This window comes from Passer montanus, unplaced genomic scaffold (assembly GCF_014805655.1).
Source record: "Passer montanus isolate IOZ18808 unplaced genomic scaffold, ASM1480565v1 scaffold18, whole genome shotgun sequence".
NCBI classification, from domain to species: domain Eukaryota; kingdom Metazoa; phylum Chordata; class Aves; order Passeriformes; family Passeridae; genus Passer; species Passer montanus.
This window is the reverse complement of record NW_024365381.1, coordinates 14,387,335-14,404,701: the sequence shown is the minus strand read 5'-3', so window position 1 is coordinate 14,404,701 and position 17,367 is coordinate 14,387,335. Positions and strand designations below refer to the sequence as shown.

General features: G+C 36.4%; 1 protein-coding gene across 2 annotated transcripts in view; it reads left to right on the top strand.

Annotated features, from left to right (window-relative positions):
- Positions 1 to 16,228, top strand: part of SNX6 (sorting nexin 6) — a 28,799-nt gene extending 12,571 nt beyond the window's left edge. For both annotated transcript variants that reach the window (XM_039705218.1, XM_039705217.1), the window contains exons 7-14: positions 176 to 271; positions 1,529 to 1,634; positions 4,058 to 4,133; positions 5,392 to 5,431; positions 6,560 to 6,646; positions 7,534 to 7,693; positions 8,745 to 8,830; positions 15,335 to 16,228. In XM_039705218.1, coding sequence (XP_039561152.1) covers positions 176 to 271; positions 1,529 to 1,634; positions 4,058 to 4,133; positions 5,392 to 5,431; positions 6,560 to 6,646; positions 7,534 to 7,693; positions 8,745 to 8,830; positions 15,335 to 15,388 — 705 coding nt within the window. In that variant the 3' untranslated portion in view covers positions 15,389 to 16,228. The remainder of the gene's footprint in view (positions 1 to 175; positions 272 to 1,528; positions 1,635 to 4,057; positions 4,134 to 5,391; positions 5,432 to 6,559; positions 6,647 to 7,533; positions 7,694 to 8,744; positions 8,831 to 15,334) is intronic.
- Positions 16,229 to 17,367: the final 1,139 nt, after the last annotated feature.

Sequence of the window (17,367 nt, the reverse complement as noted above, 5' to 3'; positions counted from 1 at the left end):
TCTTAATTCTGTATGCAAGGTGCCCTCTCCCCATTAGTGCAGAGTACAAGAATAAACAGAGAACAGGAAAACTGTTTTAAGTATAGCAAGTAGGGGTATGTAGTTATATTTAATTTTTTTAAGTTGTGTTGCCTCTAGAAAATGAATTAACATGATAAATTAATTTGTTTTTCAGTTGAGTGTTCGTGGGAAAAATAAGAAAGAGAAACTTGAAGACTTCTTCAAAAATATGGTTAAATCAGCAGATGGTGTCATTGTTTCAGGAGTAAAGGTGATTACTGCTTCACATAGCAAGATTTAAAATGTATTAACATTTGTCACCTTTTTTAATGAAGCAAAATTTTACATAGGTAGAAAAATGGGATTTTTATAGTGATATCTAACTTAAGAATAGTGGTAGACCATGGATGAGAACTTGTGGCCTCGATGCAAAATAACTGAGAGCTTTCTTGTGGCCGTTCCAGTACTCTATGAAATTAAGCACCTTTTTTATACATAGATAATTGATAATCTGGTTGGTGGGTTTTTTTGCTCAGGCCTGCCATTTTATATAGTGGAAAGGAGAACTAGATCTGACAACTGCTTCTTTTCAGAAGTTCCTAATGGAGTGAATTTTCCTAGTCTTGCAGAATCTGTCTGCTGTTTCAAGGAGCAGCAGCAGAGGTTATATGATTTTTCCCAGTAGGTGTAAGAATGTAACTGAGGAAAGAAAAAGTAATGAAAATTCAATTTAATTTTTACTTTTCGAAAAGCTACAAGATCACTTTTATAGCAAGCAGAAATTCTGCAGAGGATGATTTTTAATCTCTTTTCTTTCTGGTGGTGACTTTCCATTTGGTAGCAATTTTTACAAGAGTTTAAAGTTTCTAGGTTTAAAATATTTTTTTTTGAAACTGCTGGAAAGTGGATGTAACCATGGATTAATTATGACTTGGAGAAAAACACAAAGTCCAAATAACTTCCAGTTTCATAATATTGTTCAAAGCCCACGTTGTAGGCTATTCCATGGTATTGAGCATCTTTGTTATTTTAGAGGGTTTATAAAAATAAGGATAAACCAGTTATCTCAAATTATATTACAGACAATATTAACATTTACCTTTGTTTACCAGATTGAAAGAAGTCTGTCACTAAGATCAGTGTTCTGAGCTAGGAGTTCAAATCATCTTGTCTGAGACCACAGCCTCTGTGCTGCTGGGTGACTTTCATCCCTTCTCCCCTTTTTCTAAATAGATTACATGTATTCTGTTTTTCTGTCACCCTTGGTGATCCTTTGCTATTCCTTCATGTTTAGTTATATAGACTTTTAGCGTACTTTTTGCAAATTCTTAATTCTTACTAAATTCTTAATAAAACTTAAGGTCATGATATAGGTGGAGAACAAATCAATTCATATAAATGGTGTTTTGGAGAATAAAACCAGATGCATTTCCTGTCACAGCAACAGTGAAATGTGCAACTTTACTGTTCAATTGCTCTGTAGAGAGTGGTGAAATCCTGTTTTATTAATTGTTCCCTCTTTTGGTAGGATGTGGATGACTTCTTTGAACATGAGAGAACATTCCTTGTAGAATATCACAACCGAGTCAAAGATGCTTCTGCCAAATCTGATAAAATGACAAGATCACATAAAAGTGAGTTTTTTCAGGGTGCAAATAGTACTGATTAAAATGTACAGAAGTTGTTAGTGAGGAGAAGTAATTTTTAGTTTACTTTTTGCATGTGCAAAGTGAGTTCGTTTCTCCAAGTGTAGCCTTCTGAATCTAAAGAGGTTCAATCTGACTTTCTAAGTTTAGGCTTTGCTGCAGTAAACTAGATGGAGTAAGAACAGCCTGGTGCAACACTGAGTATGTATTTATTCTTCATGCTGTCTGCTTGAAAAGAAATACACTTTAAGCATTAGTATTTTTTTGAAGTCTGACTTAGTCATTTAGGTGTAGAGGTGGGTAATATGGCAGTGCAGGTGATTTTACTCCTAGTGCAGTTGTTGTAGATTAGATGTGGTTGATTCCATCGAGGGCAATGTCTTGGCAAACTGGGCATGACATTACCTTGCTAACAAAGTTACCTTTGCTCGTGGCAAACTCCTCTTTGGACCATTGGTTCTAGACTAGATTTCCATTTTTTAGCCGTTTAGAATGGAAATAGCAATGCATACATTGAGTAGCCTGGTTTGCAGGATCCCTTTTCTTACTGAGACAAGATTTATCACTTGCCTATTGATTTGTCTTTGTGAGCTGAGTGCTAGGCATTGTGATTTCTGAAAGTTCTAGATGGTCTTCTCAAGTGCAGTTCATTTATTTGAGAAAATGAAAAATCTTTCGGTTAGGACTATTGTGTTTGATTTAGGATCACTGTGTTTTGAGAAGCTCAGAAGAAATTGACCTGTGTTGCCCTTGATTTTAAGTTTTTCTGCCTAGATAAATCAAAATTGATCTTCCAGATTCTGTCTGTTCCTTGAAGTTTGGGTCTGATTTTCAGATACTGTCTTTGCTGTCTAAAGTAATACAGTTCATACAAAACCAGGTCACAAACCTTTCATGAATCTCCATTGATAAGATCTCTAAAACGGATACTGGATAAGATGTTAAACCAAGAATTTACTGAGTTCTTCAGATGCTTCTCTTGCTGTTGCATGAACACTGAGTCTTTTGTAGTTTGAGTATCTATGGTAGAAGATGGAAAGAGTCAGTTATGGCTCAGTGAGCTAAGGACCCTGCTTATGCATTCAGTTACCCCCTAAAGTGGTTTCTGGTGGTTTTGGTTGCTTTCTTAAAATGAGAACTGAACTTTATTCATGGTAATGAAGTGCCAAGATTTATTTACAGAGTGAGAAAGGCTTTAACATTAGTTGTAGAAGTGGGAAAATCCTTTGAAATTAGGTTGTAGAGGATCTGATGGGAAAGGATTGATCAAACTCATGACAAAGCTTCATTGGTTTCCAGGCTCAAATCATGTACGATGTTTACTGACAACTTCTGCCAAACTGTGACAAATAGCACCTTTTGAAATTCTGGCTAGAGGGGTAGAGCAATGACTTGGGAAACCTGTTTTGGACATGGGCAATCTCTAGTTTATGGATAACATGATCAACACAGAGCTGCAGGTCTTGCAGAGACACCAACTTGCTATTTCCAGCAGAAAATCAATTTTTATGTTGAAATTGGAGGAATAGAAGGGGAGATTAATTGCTTCATAATACCATTCTTCACTGTAACCAGCTGCATTGATACATATGGACTAATGAATTATGTGGAGGCTGACCTACTCAATCTGTTAAGGTTGTGCTATTAGGAAAAAATAATTCTGCTTAAAGGCATATAAACTTCAGAAATAACAAAACAAATGTATTTTCCTGTTCATTGCTTGGATCTGTTAGTTTTCATCATCCACTGAGTTAATACCTAAAGCTTTTTAAAAAGGCTCTGTGTGCAAACATTTACTTTTTATATTTTTTATATTATATAGCAATACCTCACTAGTGAAATTATGCAGCCTTCTTAGAAATATTGCTTATAATTTATTGTTTAAAGTGATTTAACATTAATGCTACTTTAACCAGTGACTGCTTGTTGAAGAGGTAAGGGTCTTCTAAAAATAAGGATGTGCTAGACAATGTGCTGTGTATATAGTGCTGTATTTTTTGTAGTTTGGAGTTTGTAGTCAATTAACTGCTCTCAAACACACAGACTTCGCTGCTGTTAAACTGTGATTTTTTTTCCCAAATAGTTTTAAAATAAAATTTAAATTCAGACTTTAACCATTAAGTCTTCCACCAAAATAAAACAAAAAAAAATTGCACAATTAATACACCTAGCAGGTTGTAATTGCATAAAATACTCCTAGGTAAATTACAGACTTTGCAATTTGGTGAAAGCACTGTTTTTGTTGTGTGAAGTTATCCTTCCTATTAAGTGATGGGATCCCAATTTTATTTCTACTTTTGTGTTGAAGCATGTAGTTTTAGAAAAATACCTATTTTTGAAGAAAGGAATTTCAAAATTTTCAGAAAGAAGAGGAATGAGGTAGTAAAACAAGTGCTTGTTTGTTTTTCTAGATGTGGCGGATGACTACAATAGAATTGGTTCTTCATTATATGCATTAGGAACGCAGGACTCCACAGATATATGCAAGTAAGATATTGTTAATAACCTACGGGGTCATTTGCTGTGTAGCAGTCTTAGTGGTGGCCTGCTGAGATTCATAGCTCTTGTTAGGAGAAAACCAGAATTTATTACAGCTGTATCACATCAAAACATTTTCTTCTCTACTATTTCGTTTCTTTAGCAGGCTGCATTTAACAGTTTTGTTTTAGTATTCGTCTGTGAAAAAATGCTAATTTCTAAAGTGTAGAAAATTGCGCAGTTGAGATGGAAAAGTCCTTATCAAATAAGGAAAAAACCCAGAATTCTTTCACCATTTTAAAAAAACGTTTCAAATGCTTTGATATATGCAGCAAGCACAGGTCTCAGTCGGAGTATATGGATTTTTCTGAGTGTACCACATCCTGAAAAATAGTTCTGCTGTTTTGGGAAGTTTACTGCCCTTAGGAAAACAAAGGAATCTACAGAGATCCCCAGAACTTTAAACAGTGTCTCTACGTACAGATGTTTGTCCTTTAATCTTTCAGTGATTTGCTTGAAATCTGGTGTATCTGACAGTAAAACTTAGTTAACTACCTTAAAGATGTCAGTGCTTGTCAACATACACACACGGTGTGATGTTGGTGTCAGTGTGATGACAGGTAGGACACGAAAGTTAACTTTCTAATATACCTGAATTACAGTGATATACTTCCAGATATGGTGATAGCTTATATACCAGATACTTTGATGATAGTATTGATATTTGTTGTCATCCATTAGGGTGTGTCAGAAATCACATCTACCTTCTGTCAAAATAGTATCATTTGACTGTAATTCAGTCTGCTGTAAGACTGAAGCATATTGTCTCCTGCAGTGGAGATGTTGCCACACTGTTGCTCAGTATCCCTGAATTCCAAGTAGGACGACATATGTCATGTTTACTGTGTGAAGAAAAGTACATTCAAATTTGTGTAAAGGACACTTGATAATAGTGTAAGACCATTGACCATGGTTCTGGTGTTAGGGGTTTAATTCACAGAAGCATAAAGAATCCTTGAGGAGCTGAGCAATTTTTCTTTACTTAAAAATATCCATCTGTTATGCTTTGTTTGTCCCTTGCCTTTCTTACATTGCCCAGTTCCCACATGTTTGAAGTTTGAAACTTAGTATGTTCTCTGAGTCCAGTGAATTATAACTGTAAGCAATGCCTTTGCAATCTTTATTGCCAGACACAGACTGTAGTGTAAGTAGAAAGTTTTGAACAGTCAATTACTGTGTTGTAATATGAGCTGTTTCCTTTGCACAGGTTTTTTCTGAAGGTGTCAGAGTTGTTTGACAAAACAAGGGTATGTACTACGAAAGGGACATCATGTGTCAACAAGGCATTAATGTGTGGATTAATATGGGTGCTTCTAGATGGAGCATTTAAGCAATGTGTAGTATGGAAGGAGAAAGTGTAAGGTTTCAGTTGTGTTTTGTAAAATGAACCTTAGGACTCCTCAGTCTGCCAAACATTTCTAGGCAGTCTGCTGTAATACCCTTCTATTCCTCTAAAATGCATTGAGGTCCTGCATACTTGTTACTGGTAATCACAGAACTTGTTATGGATAAAAGAAATAAAGAAATTGAATCCTTAATCAAAAAAAAATGGTGGTAATACTGTTTTTTTTCTGGAGCCAAGATCTGTTTCTGCAATTATTTACTCAAAAGTAATGTTGCTTATGCTTGTAACCAGTTTTTCATGTATCTTCTCTTTTGCCCTGCTTATTTGGCTTGCTAGAGAGATGTATGCCATGTATCAGGAAAACTTCCAAATGAAAAATGTGTGTGTTCCCTAAGCTGACAATTGTATCTGCATAAACACATACTTTAAAGAAAATTGACAGAATTACTTGCTTTGACTCAAAATGTTACATTTCAGAAATTATCTTTTTTTTAAATTGGGGTTTAAAAATGCACTTGCAGACTGTTTCTAATCTGTTTCAAATGCAAGCAAATTAGTTTATTGGTTTTTAGACCATTTAGCACATGCAGTTACACAATTAGTCTGCAAAGGTGCCTTAAAAATTTGTTTTCCTTTGATTTCAACAACAACATAAAACTGCTTGTGCAACTCTTAATATATGTTTGTTTATCTACATTTTTTCTAGCATATGATAAATATAATTGGTATTGGGGAAAAAAAGCAGTTTTTAATATAGAAAGCCAGTTGTCAATTACTGCTTGCAGATCAGCTTATTCCTTACATTTTAATACAAAATCCTAATAATGCTTCTGATTTTGCATCTTTAAGTATCCTGTCATTAATGCCTGATCTTAGTGTTTGAAAAAGACCATCTGTTATATACTGCATATTTTACACTTAATTTGTATCATACAAATGAATACCCAAAGTCTGGATGTTTTTAAGCTGATCCTTTTGCTTACTGTTTTTTTTTGTTGTTTTATGATGGTGTTTTGTTTTGTTTTTCCAGAAAATAGAGGCTCGAGTATCTGCTGATGAAGATCTTAAGCTTTCTGATCTTCTGAAATACTACCTTAGGGAATCCCAAGCTGCTAAGGTGAATCTATGGTTTTTGTTCAGCGAAATTGTGGTTTCTTAACATAAAAAAAAGAGAGAGAAAGTTATATGGGCTCATCAACTCACAATATAGATAGATTAAAATGCTGCCTCCTCTAGCCTGCATGTTTTCCCTTAGCTGTAAAACCCGTTTCTGTTAAATATAAGGAGTAACAAAGTAGTTGCTGTTGTGGGACTGACTGTGTGGAACTGAGTAAGTCACTTGTCAAGGCCAAATCATTCAGTAATGAGAAACACTGGAAGGGCTGTTCTTGTGTTTGCAGCGTGTTTGGTGTTTGTAATTGCAAGCTATTTGCTTTTTTTTTAAATATTAGATGTTCCATATAATCAACTAGTGCCGATACAAAAACACATGGGCTGAATTTGATATTCTGTGCTTACAGAAAATTTCATTCTTACTATTGTTTGATGTGATATGGTTAAATAACATCACAGAATGAGCAAGCATTTGACAGTAAATGTCTGTAGTTAAAGATCACAAACTGTTGCACAAAAAATGTTACTGCTACTTCTTGGGCTCTGTGTGTATTTCAGATACCTAATCTAAATGTAGTTTGTTTCTAATCTAAGAAGCTGTGAAATTTCCCATGGTTTGCCTTCTTTGGCTTTTTGGAGTTTGATCTAAGCCATCTGTTGCTAGCCTCTGTCAGACAAGATGGAGACCAGACAGTATTATGTTGTGGATCTGTTCTAGTATGGACATTCTTGTGACTTGGAGGATGAAGTAAAGTGAATGCAAATAATTTACTAAGAACTGAAATACAGCAACAAGGACTAAAATTTATTTGATTTGTTAAATTATTGGAATATAATAAAATCCTTGGGTAGAGTCTTATAAACTCCATACAACCTTTGTTTTTTTAATAGGATCTCCTATATAGAAGATCTAGGTCACTAGTGGATTATGAAAATGCTAATAAGGCATTGGATAAAGCAAGAGCAAAAAATAAAGATGTGCTGCAAGCTGAAACTACTCAGCAAATATGCTGTCAGAAATTTGAGAAAATTTCTGAATCAGCAAAACAAGGTATTTGGGTGGTCCTTGATCTGTGTTACTACTTGAAAATTAACATTTTATTATGTTATTAATGAGAATTAATGTAATTAATAAGAATAGATTTTTGTACTGTTTCCTAAGCAGGAATATGATATTTTAGTTATTATTTATTTTAGAAAGTTCAAATTCTATTTTTCTTTGGCTTCTCATAGCTCTGATAGGTAGAGCAAAGTCTAGGTGCAAATTACTTGTTTGCACAAAAAAGCTTTTTTTTCCCACAAACATAAGCTAGGATATGAAATGATAACTGTCAGCAGTAATAGCAAACAAATATTTTAGTGTTGTTAAAATTCCCCTTTTGGTTTTAGGCTTTCTTCTGTGAAGGCACCAGTCTGTCATAGATCTGATACTACTTTAGAGAAGGGAGAAATAATGAAATGAGATTTCACTGCATTACAGAGTTAATAGAGAAAAGGAACCTTACTTACGTGTTACTTTTCTCCTGGAAGCTTACTGTCTTTTTTAGGTTAAACTTCAGTGAGTTAGTAGGTATCTGAGTCATCACTTGTGGCAGATCTGTTCAAGGTTTAAATACCATGCTCTCCTGTTTTTATCATTGAAGAGCTGTTTGAGCCTGTAAATCTGGTTAATGATTCCTGTAAATGAGACAGTGGAGAATGAGTGATCCTGTTAGCCACAGCAGTATATGCAGAAGGCATACTGTTGTTCACCCTAGTTTTAGCTTAGTATATTCCCTGAAGACTTTCAATTATCAGCCTTGAAAGAGCAGTGTAGATGGAATAAGAGAAATAAATGTTAAAAGCATCCACTTGGCAGTCTTTTTTCAAAAGAGCTTCATGTCCACAAAAGGTTACCTAGAGGTGAGGAATTGCAGTGATAGTTTGCTTTCTTCCAACTGAGTTGCCGTAATTTTGAGCCCAGAATGTGCTGAGATTAAATGTGAGGTTTTTCTTTTTTCCTTCTCTCACCCTTTACCTCTTCCATCCTGAATGAATGTCTGTTAGTAGCTGAAGTCACTAGCAGGGATACAGTTAATTGAGTCCATTTTTATTTTCTATAGAACTGATAGACTTTAAAACAAGAAGAGTTGCAGCATTCAGAAAAAATCTGGTGGAACTAGCAGAACTGGAATTGAAGCATGCTAAGGTAACTGTGATCCTTTTTGGCCTATATTTCAAGTGATTTTGAATATTATATACTTGATTAACCAAAATGGCTACAGTTGTTGTATGATACACACTTCACATTCAGGAAGGTGAATTATAACTTAAGTATTGTCCAGAAAGATTAAATTTCTTTAATAAAGAGAAAATGAAGTATAGGCGGTGTCTCTGAGAGATTGGTATGCTTGAGGTGCCTTTCGAAAACTGGAAGGCCATTTTTGCCTTCAGTTTTATGTTTATTTGGCTGTTTGATATTTACATCTGCAGAATTTGAGAACTTACTCATTTTTAAAACTTCATCTCTCCATTTCACTATGAGATAAGAAGTGGTTTCTCCTGTTAGCCAGATTTTAGGACTTGATGTATAGGATATTAAGCACGAGATCACACTGGCCTGTCTGGTATGATGAGTATGTTTTTTGAACCTTTTTGCCTTTAGACTCTAAACCATTAACAAAAGAGGCATGTTGCAGATAGCCTTTTCAGGAAAATAATTTTTTGTGGGAAAATAACTTCAGGAGGCCTGTACTGTCCTTAAATTTCACAATGTATTTGATTTCATGGATGACTACAACAGTCTTATTTGAACAGTCTTATACCTGGAGGCAGCTTTCTCTTAAAAATCAGTTCTTTAGCATTTCTCTTCAAATCTGAAACTGCATTGGTTAGGAAGCTATGAATTAACTCAGAATATATCTGTTGAAAAGACTGTTAAGAGGTGTATTGCTGCTTTACTTTCTTTTCAGTAGTGTCAATGGTGTCATTCTTCCTTCTGCTAAACCCATTGCTTGTAAAACCCATGTGCAGTAATAAGGGCTGTTTGAGGAACTTCTTTTTAAAGATCTTTGTAGGTGTAAGTTCAGCTTAGTGGGATATTTATGTATTGCTGGTAAAGCAATCAGTAATGTATGGAACACATGACTCTTTTTTCAAATAAACAGTCTTTACTTTAAATAGTCCTGGCAGTCTCACTTGAACAGTTTTTATTGATTTGCCATATTGTGCTTTAGTAAGGGAATGCCTCTGTCCGGCTTCAGTCATTGACTCTTCATCATCTCTTGTAACTGATTCTGCTGAAGTCTCCACATGCCTTGAAGTGGAATGCTTAAGCAATGTCTCTGTCTTCCATTAAAGAATCACTTCTTTTAACTGTGCAAGTCACAATGTTGGAATAATATTCTTTTTAATTTTGACAGCTAATAACTGTGGAATGCAGGGGGAAGATGCTTAAATTCTGTAGCTTTCAACTTGATATGTGTTTCCTGTGTCCTCAGTACCTGGAAGTGCTTGATGATTTTTAGCTTTAGTTTGTTGCCACAGCTTGTGTTTAACACTAATTTCTTTGAATAGTCTGTCTGTGACTTGCCTTGTCTTAGTAAATTCAATAACAAGGAGTACATGAAGCTGTAATAGAAGCTTTGAATTGTAGTTCTGCTTTTGAAGATGAATTTTTTTTGCTGACCCTTTTCACCTACTTCATCATGGAGCACAACATTCACCAGAGAGTTTTGAATCTTTAAAGCTTTACAATAATAGAAGGTAGTTTTGACTAAGAATGATAAATCTTGAAACATTAACAAATAATGTAGCCTCTTGGAAGAAAGATGTTTTGTTTCTCACTAGGTTCGAAAAGTCTCTTTTTCAATGCCACTGTTTCATATTCACAAACAAGCTAAGCTGCTACAGATGGATCGGTTTGGTTGCTGTGTTTTTCTTTCTGTGAATTCTGGGTTTGAGTATTACAAAATTTACAAGTACAGTAGGTTGTATTTTTCAGCACTATATAATGGGGAATGTTCTTATGAATGCAGTAACCAAGGTATTTGAAGAGAGTCTTATGGATAGGTTTTTATTAATCTGTATGGTATTGAAGGATGAAGTGGTTTGGTGGACACTTTCTAGGTTAGTTCCATAAAAGGAAAAAATAAGATATTAAAAGACTTATTTGTTGGGGATTTTTTTAATGTAGTATTGTGCCCTGATGTGGGAAGAGCAGTGCTAGAGGAATATGACTGAAATGCAAGTCATGAACAATGCTTCCATTTCAAGGAGTAAGTAGCCCTGGTTTTGACTGGGCTAAGCTGAGCTGTTTCTGGACACCTAATTCCTCCTGAAGACTGATGGAAGCATAAAAGAAAGCTATGTTTTTCACGTAGGCAGTCAATGATGTCAGATCAAAAGCCCCCTGCTTCTAGGTTCTTGGCAAAATACTTTTCCTGATGCTGGCAGTCTCTGTCTCTGTGCTCTTGCACTTACTGGAGGCAGGCACGTGAAGTTTAAGTAGCAACAAAATGGCAATTGCTTGGTCATTTGAGTGTGGAGCAGGTACTGGCAAACTTTGCAACATGACCTCTTACCCAAGCGTACCTGTTTGCTTCCAGCAAAAATGCTAATAAGGAAGAGGTCTGGGGACAATGGATACCCACTGCTAGACTTTTCCGAGAAGTCTTCAATTATGGGGTTTTTTTCAGTAGTGAGTGCCTCCAGACTAGGATGCCATGTAGATGCATTGTTTCTGAATCAGTCTAGCCATGTGTCTTCTGGATTTTGAGCTGCCTCACACAAAAAACAGAGGTGAAATATGATGTAGCAGTAGGTGCTAAATTCACCTGAGAGGCTCTTTTGGAGGAATTCAGACACAATGAAGGCTGCTGCTTGACTTGCAGTTTAAAGTTACTTGCTCTGTGTGGAAAGAAAAACACAAATCCCAAAACACAGAGGTTGCTGCACAGGAGAAGTCAGAGTGACCAAAGAATTGAGAGAAGGTTCTGAGGCACAGCTTGCATTTTGCAAGCTATATCTGTCTGTATCTCTAGAAGACTGGAGGGCCATAGGGAAATAAACTCAGTAAATCAGGGACACTGTACATACAATTTCTAAAGTAAACCCTCTCTGCCCAGTTATGTTCATACTACTTCCTTATAACTTACCTCTTGGAATTATTTTTAATATCCTCTTATTTTGAATTGCAACTCAAGAATTTTGAAAAAACTAAAAATCAGACAGTCGGTTGGGTTTCCTTTAAGTTGATGAAAGGGCAGACTGCTGCCAGGAAGGATGATGATGCATGACTCTTCCTTTCCCTTACGTTGGCACAATTGTGTGTGCAGCTGCATAGTAAGAAAGTGCTGAAAGCTGCTCTGGGTTTTCCTAAGCTTTACTTTGTCTTGTTTTCCCTTGTATCAAAACACACAGTTTGTCTGGGAAGGTTGGCAATAAAAGAGAGCTGTCTTCTTAGCAGCAGCATGTACCCTAGATTTGTTTATAATAGCTGCCAAACTAAAGCTTTAGATTATTGTTGGTCAGTGACCTACTCAAAACATACTGATGTTTCTTCTTCTGTGGCCCTTCTGGATGATTATTGCCCTAGGTAGTGCTTAGCTTCTGTTTGGCTAGTTCTGTGTTTCTTCATGACTTAATGCAGCTGTAGCTAATGTAAGGCCTGAGTAAGTGTTTGGCCGTTTTGGTGCCAAATCTGAATTTGGTGTATTGTTCAGTATGGTTGGATTTTGAAGTATTCCTGTGTTGGACTTCATGTTCAGGAAGGGAGGTTTGATAGCTGGTGAAACTCCTACAGTTATAATCATATGACATTCATAGCCTTGGCTGTACATTTGGAGTCTTTTGACATTGAATTGCAACTGAGTAAGACAGCCACTTCCTTCACGTAAATAAACAGAAACATATATTTTCCACAAATACTAACATATACACTCTTGCCTCTTTGGGTTTTTTGGAAAACGAATTTCTTTCTTCTGTACTAGCAACAGATGTCTGTTTGGAACTGATAGAAGAAGGAAGTAAGCAAAATGCAGTGCTAAGGGATTTGCTGAAATGTTTTGTCAGTAATTCTTTCTTTCCTGAAAAGGGTGTTTCTGTCATTCTGGTTCTGCCAATAATTTTAATATCTGCAGCTTAGGAGTGTGAGCTGGCAAGAAACACTTTTCTGAATCTGAATATATTGGACTTTCTCAAGTTGTGGTGATATAAGTCAAGTATGTCAGATACTGCAGCCACAAGGAGTAATGGCTCACAGTTTCTATTGTCCTTGATTTATTATAATTTAAACAAGGATCACAGATATGTTTCTTGTGAACTTTGTAAATTTGATCTAATGAAAATGAATTATGTGCCTATTTTGAAAATTTGAGTAGACTGGCTGGCTTAGTCTGGAAACAACTGTGGTGTAAAGGATGTTGTGATGGTTTAACCCCAGCTGGCAGCTAAAACTCAGAAAAGTGAGAAAACTGGTGGGTTGAGTTAAAGACTAACAGGGAAAGCAAAAGCCATGCACACAAGCAAAGATAAGCAAGGACTTTATTCACTGCTTCCCATGGGCAGGCAGATGTTCATCCACCTTCAGGAGAGCAGGGATATGACTTGAGAAGACAACAGTCTGAATGCCCCCCTCTTCCTTCTTAATTTCCCCCACCTGATATACTGAGCATGATGTCATATGGTCTGGAATATCCCTTTGGTCACTTGGGGTCAGCTGTCCTAGCTGTGTCCCCTCCCATCTCCTGTGCACCCCCAGCCACTTCTCCAGCGTGCCAGTACAAGAAGCAGGAAAGGCAGAGTAAGAGCTGCTTGACAATGATGATGTCATCTCTATGTTATCAACATAATTTTCAGCACAAATCCAAAATATATCCCCATATTAGCCACTGAGAAGAAAATTAATTCTACCTCAGCCAAAACAAGCACGGATGTTCTGGTAACTTTTTTTTTTTTTTTTTTTTTTTTAGAGTGCTACATAATGGTCTGTAAATTACAAATATACTTTGTGCTTCTGTAATAAGATGGCCAAAAGATTGTCACACTTTAGTTACAGGTAATGTGTGCAGTCCATAAATGTACTTCAGATTGAATTCTATTTGAAGACTGAAGACTTCAGACTGAAGTATTCCTTTCAATTCATTAGATCATTGCAGTCAAGAATCAGCTTTTCAGTAGCAGAGACCTTAAATTTATGAATCCTGTACCCCACAAAGATGGACCACCAAGTCCTCATGTATCTTCTTATATAGAACTTCTTCATATCACCGAATTACAACCGTCTGAAAAATAGCTTGTGATTGTCCTGTGCCAGTGTAGACATAAAGAGACAAAAAAGCTGTTGAAGCTGTAACTGATATTGCTGCCTTCTAGATAAGACTGAGGAGGATTTAGTAGGCATAACTGGGAATCTGCTTTCAAGCCTTTAAATCAATTAATTGCTTAATCTGGATTATAAGAACCTGAAGGGGGCATAGAATTATGATTTTAACTTTTGGTGCTGAGGAATGAATGTCCTGCTTATCTGTCACATGTCATTGGAGCTCTTTTAACTGAAGGAGTATTTACAAATTCTTAAGGACTTCTGTGGACTGTTTATGAAAGACATGGAAATCACAGATACTTACATGCTTCTGTGTGTCTGAATTTTTTATATGTTTCTTTTTTGATCCAAAATTTTTTTAGAAGTCAGCAGTTTCTTCTATGTTCGTAATTGGGCATTCAGACTGCTTTGTTCCTGCATTTTATCTGAACCTGACAGGAATTACTCTTAACACTGTCAACAGCCCAACATTTTTTTCTTACACAGAGATTTCAGATTTGGGAACAAATGTAGTACAGGTATTTCATAGTGAATAGCTCGTAGTTTAAAGTGATGTAAGCATACATGAATGAACATATGAATACTGAGTTGTTTTGGTGGGGTTTTTTTCTTGCAAAATAAATTCTGGCTTATCAATTACATTTGCTTTATTCACAACAGTATTAGTTCTCTAAATTCATTCAGATACCTGAAAACCAGTCTGTGTATTTTTATGTTAGAGCCAGAATGCTTTAAATAAGATTAAAAACTGTGTTTGGAAAGGCAGCCAGAGCATGGCTTAGAGTTAAGATGAGTTAATGTTCTGATAATCACTTCTGTAGCTCCAGCTGTAATGGCTAAGTCACCTGGCTAAGCATGTAAATCAGTCTGCTGTCTGTCTAACGGGGCCTCCTCCTGGAACAAAGCTGTCAAATGGCTGCTGTGAGGGAGGAGATCCTGAGTGCCATGAATCGTTTAATATTTGCTGATGAATACAGTATTCACGGTATTCAGTAACACACGAATACTTAGACTTAGGGGATCTCATTCTAGAGACAGAGAAATAGCCCTGCTATATAAAATATTTTAAGCTTTGCAACTGTGGATTTCATTGCTGAGACAGTGCTCTGCAGTGAATAGTTTTTGTGGCCAGATTAGATCTCTAGGAAGAAACATGAAAGGGTATTAAGTGCTTATTTTTGTATCTCAGATTGGCTCTCTATTTCCGTGACACTATATTCCTACATACAAAAAAAATTTAATACAAAAGTTATTACACATATTTTTTCCATAAGTTTAACACCTGTCTATTCTTCTTTAGTTGTATCATTGCTATTTAAAAAACATTGTTCTGTCACAGGCTTAAAAGAAAGAAGACAAATGTGGTGATATTTTTCTTTATTTTTACAGGGTAACTTACAGCTTCTGCAGAGCTGCCTGGCAGTGTTAAATGGTGACACATAAGCTACGTTCCGTCCTCCCACTAACAAGGGCTGCCCTCTGGATTTTATTTTCGTGACTTTAAGTAGGCATTTACAATTCCCTGGAGAAAACATTGGACAAAGTGCACATAAGCAAGCTTCTTCTTTCAAAAGAATTAAACATGTGAAAGTAGCTCCAGACTATATGAACAGCATACTTGTTATACATACATATTCATGTTTATTTAATCATTATATGCTTTCATTGTTCAGAAACCAAATGCTCGGGTTTTGTGAAAATAGCCAATATAATAATGTTCATGTTATGAATACTATGATACAGCTGCAATCTTATTTACCTTTGTAAGTAATTTCTGAAGATCACCATTTGAAGCACATTGTTCAAATGGTCTAAATATTACCATTAGATATTTGAATATTGTTACTATAATGGCATTGTATACACTGTCTTAGTTTTTTTTCCATGTACTTATATCAAAAAACTTATCTTTTTTTCAATCGTGAACATTTCCTAGAAATTTTGGAGAACTTTGTGTAACCTTTATAACTATGATTTAAAAAGAAAAGCAGATGCATTAGTATGTTTGCCTTAACTTGTAGACTAATCCAATTATTGTAAAATAAACCATGAAATCAGTGATTTTTCTAAAATGATGCAGACACTGTATCATCTATAAGCTTAGTATTTTCTAGTAAATTAGATTAATTTGTTTTTTTTTCTCTATTCATCGTGTAAAAACCATTGACTAAATATTGGATTGGTCTGACACTATTCGCCCAGTACTTTTCACTTGCATTCTCAGGTTTTATCTGTTTGTCTGTGACTTTCCTATCCAGTGTACTTAAATTGTTTTGAGCTTGGTGGCTGACTCTGCAATTTCTTTGGCAGAAGTACATTTGAGAGAGCTTCCTGGGTTTCTTTTGAGAAAGGGGAAATAAAGCACCAGAAGAGAGTTCAGAAGGTGCATAAAATATGAGTGAAAAGTAATACTGCTCCACTGTCATACAGATAAAATGTTTTGCTTCAGGAAAAAAGTGAAGGTATCCCCTATAAAGGAGCGTGTTAAGAGGATCTCATTCTGCTAACTGGACTTAAGACTTAGAGCTATGAATCCAGTATTGTTAGTTGTATTGATTGGTCTCCCTTCCTTGAACTATGACCCTTTTCCAAGAGGTGCTGCTATGTTGTGTAGTTTCACGATGTCATAAAATGAGGCTTTACTTGAAGAACGTCTCTTCACAGTGGGATTGCTGCTTTATAAGCAATATGTGCTGTTTGCAGGCCTTCAGTGGAGCAGCTGGGTGAATGGAAGTTTGGGTGAATGCTGTGGTTGGCAATGCAGGTCAGTGTAAGTCAGCGTCTGGTTACAGATGCCCTGTAGTGCCACACAGACGTGTGTGGTTTGTTTTGTTTTTCTCAGATAGGGTGAATTGCACAGTGTTGTATACTTACCCTGCTGCCTTGCACATCAAAACATAGCAAAGGCAGAGAAGTTTGCATTGTGCTTTGATTCATGTACCCATCACCTCAGGCTTCGATGCCCAGTGGGTCTCGGCAACTTGCCTAGTACAGAGAGTATTCCCAGCAATGCCTACTACACTAATACTGTGTTCATCTTCTAGATATAACAGGTATAATTCCTAAGGAACTCATCTATAAATACAAGGGACAACGATGACAATGTATATATAGTTAACAATACTGTAAATATTTTAAGTAGGATGTGGGAACAGTTTTTAGATTAGTCCTTGCTGTTGAGTGTTACTAGCTCATTAAATTTTTTCCAAGCCTCTTGGTATTGGGTGTGTCTCTTAAAGCTCTCTGTGTCGGTAACTCTGGAAAAAAGTACTTAGTACGTGACCCGAGGACCTGCAACTCCGTGGAGAAAAGGGAGAAGACCCGCCTGCCCGCTCCTCGCTGCGGGGCGGCCCGGGAGGTGCCGGGGCCCCGCTGTGGCCCGGCCCCGGCGGCGGGGGCGCCTTTCCCGGCCGAGCCGGGCC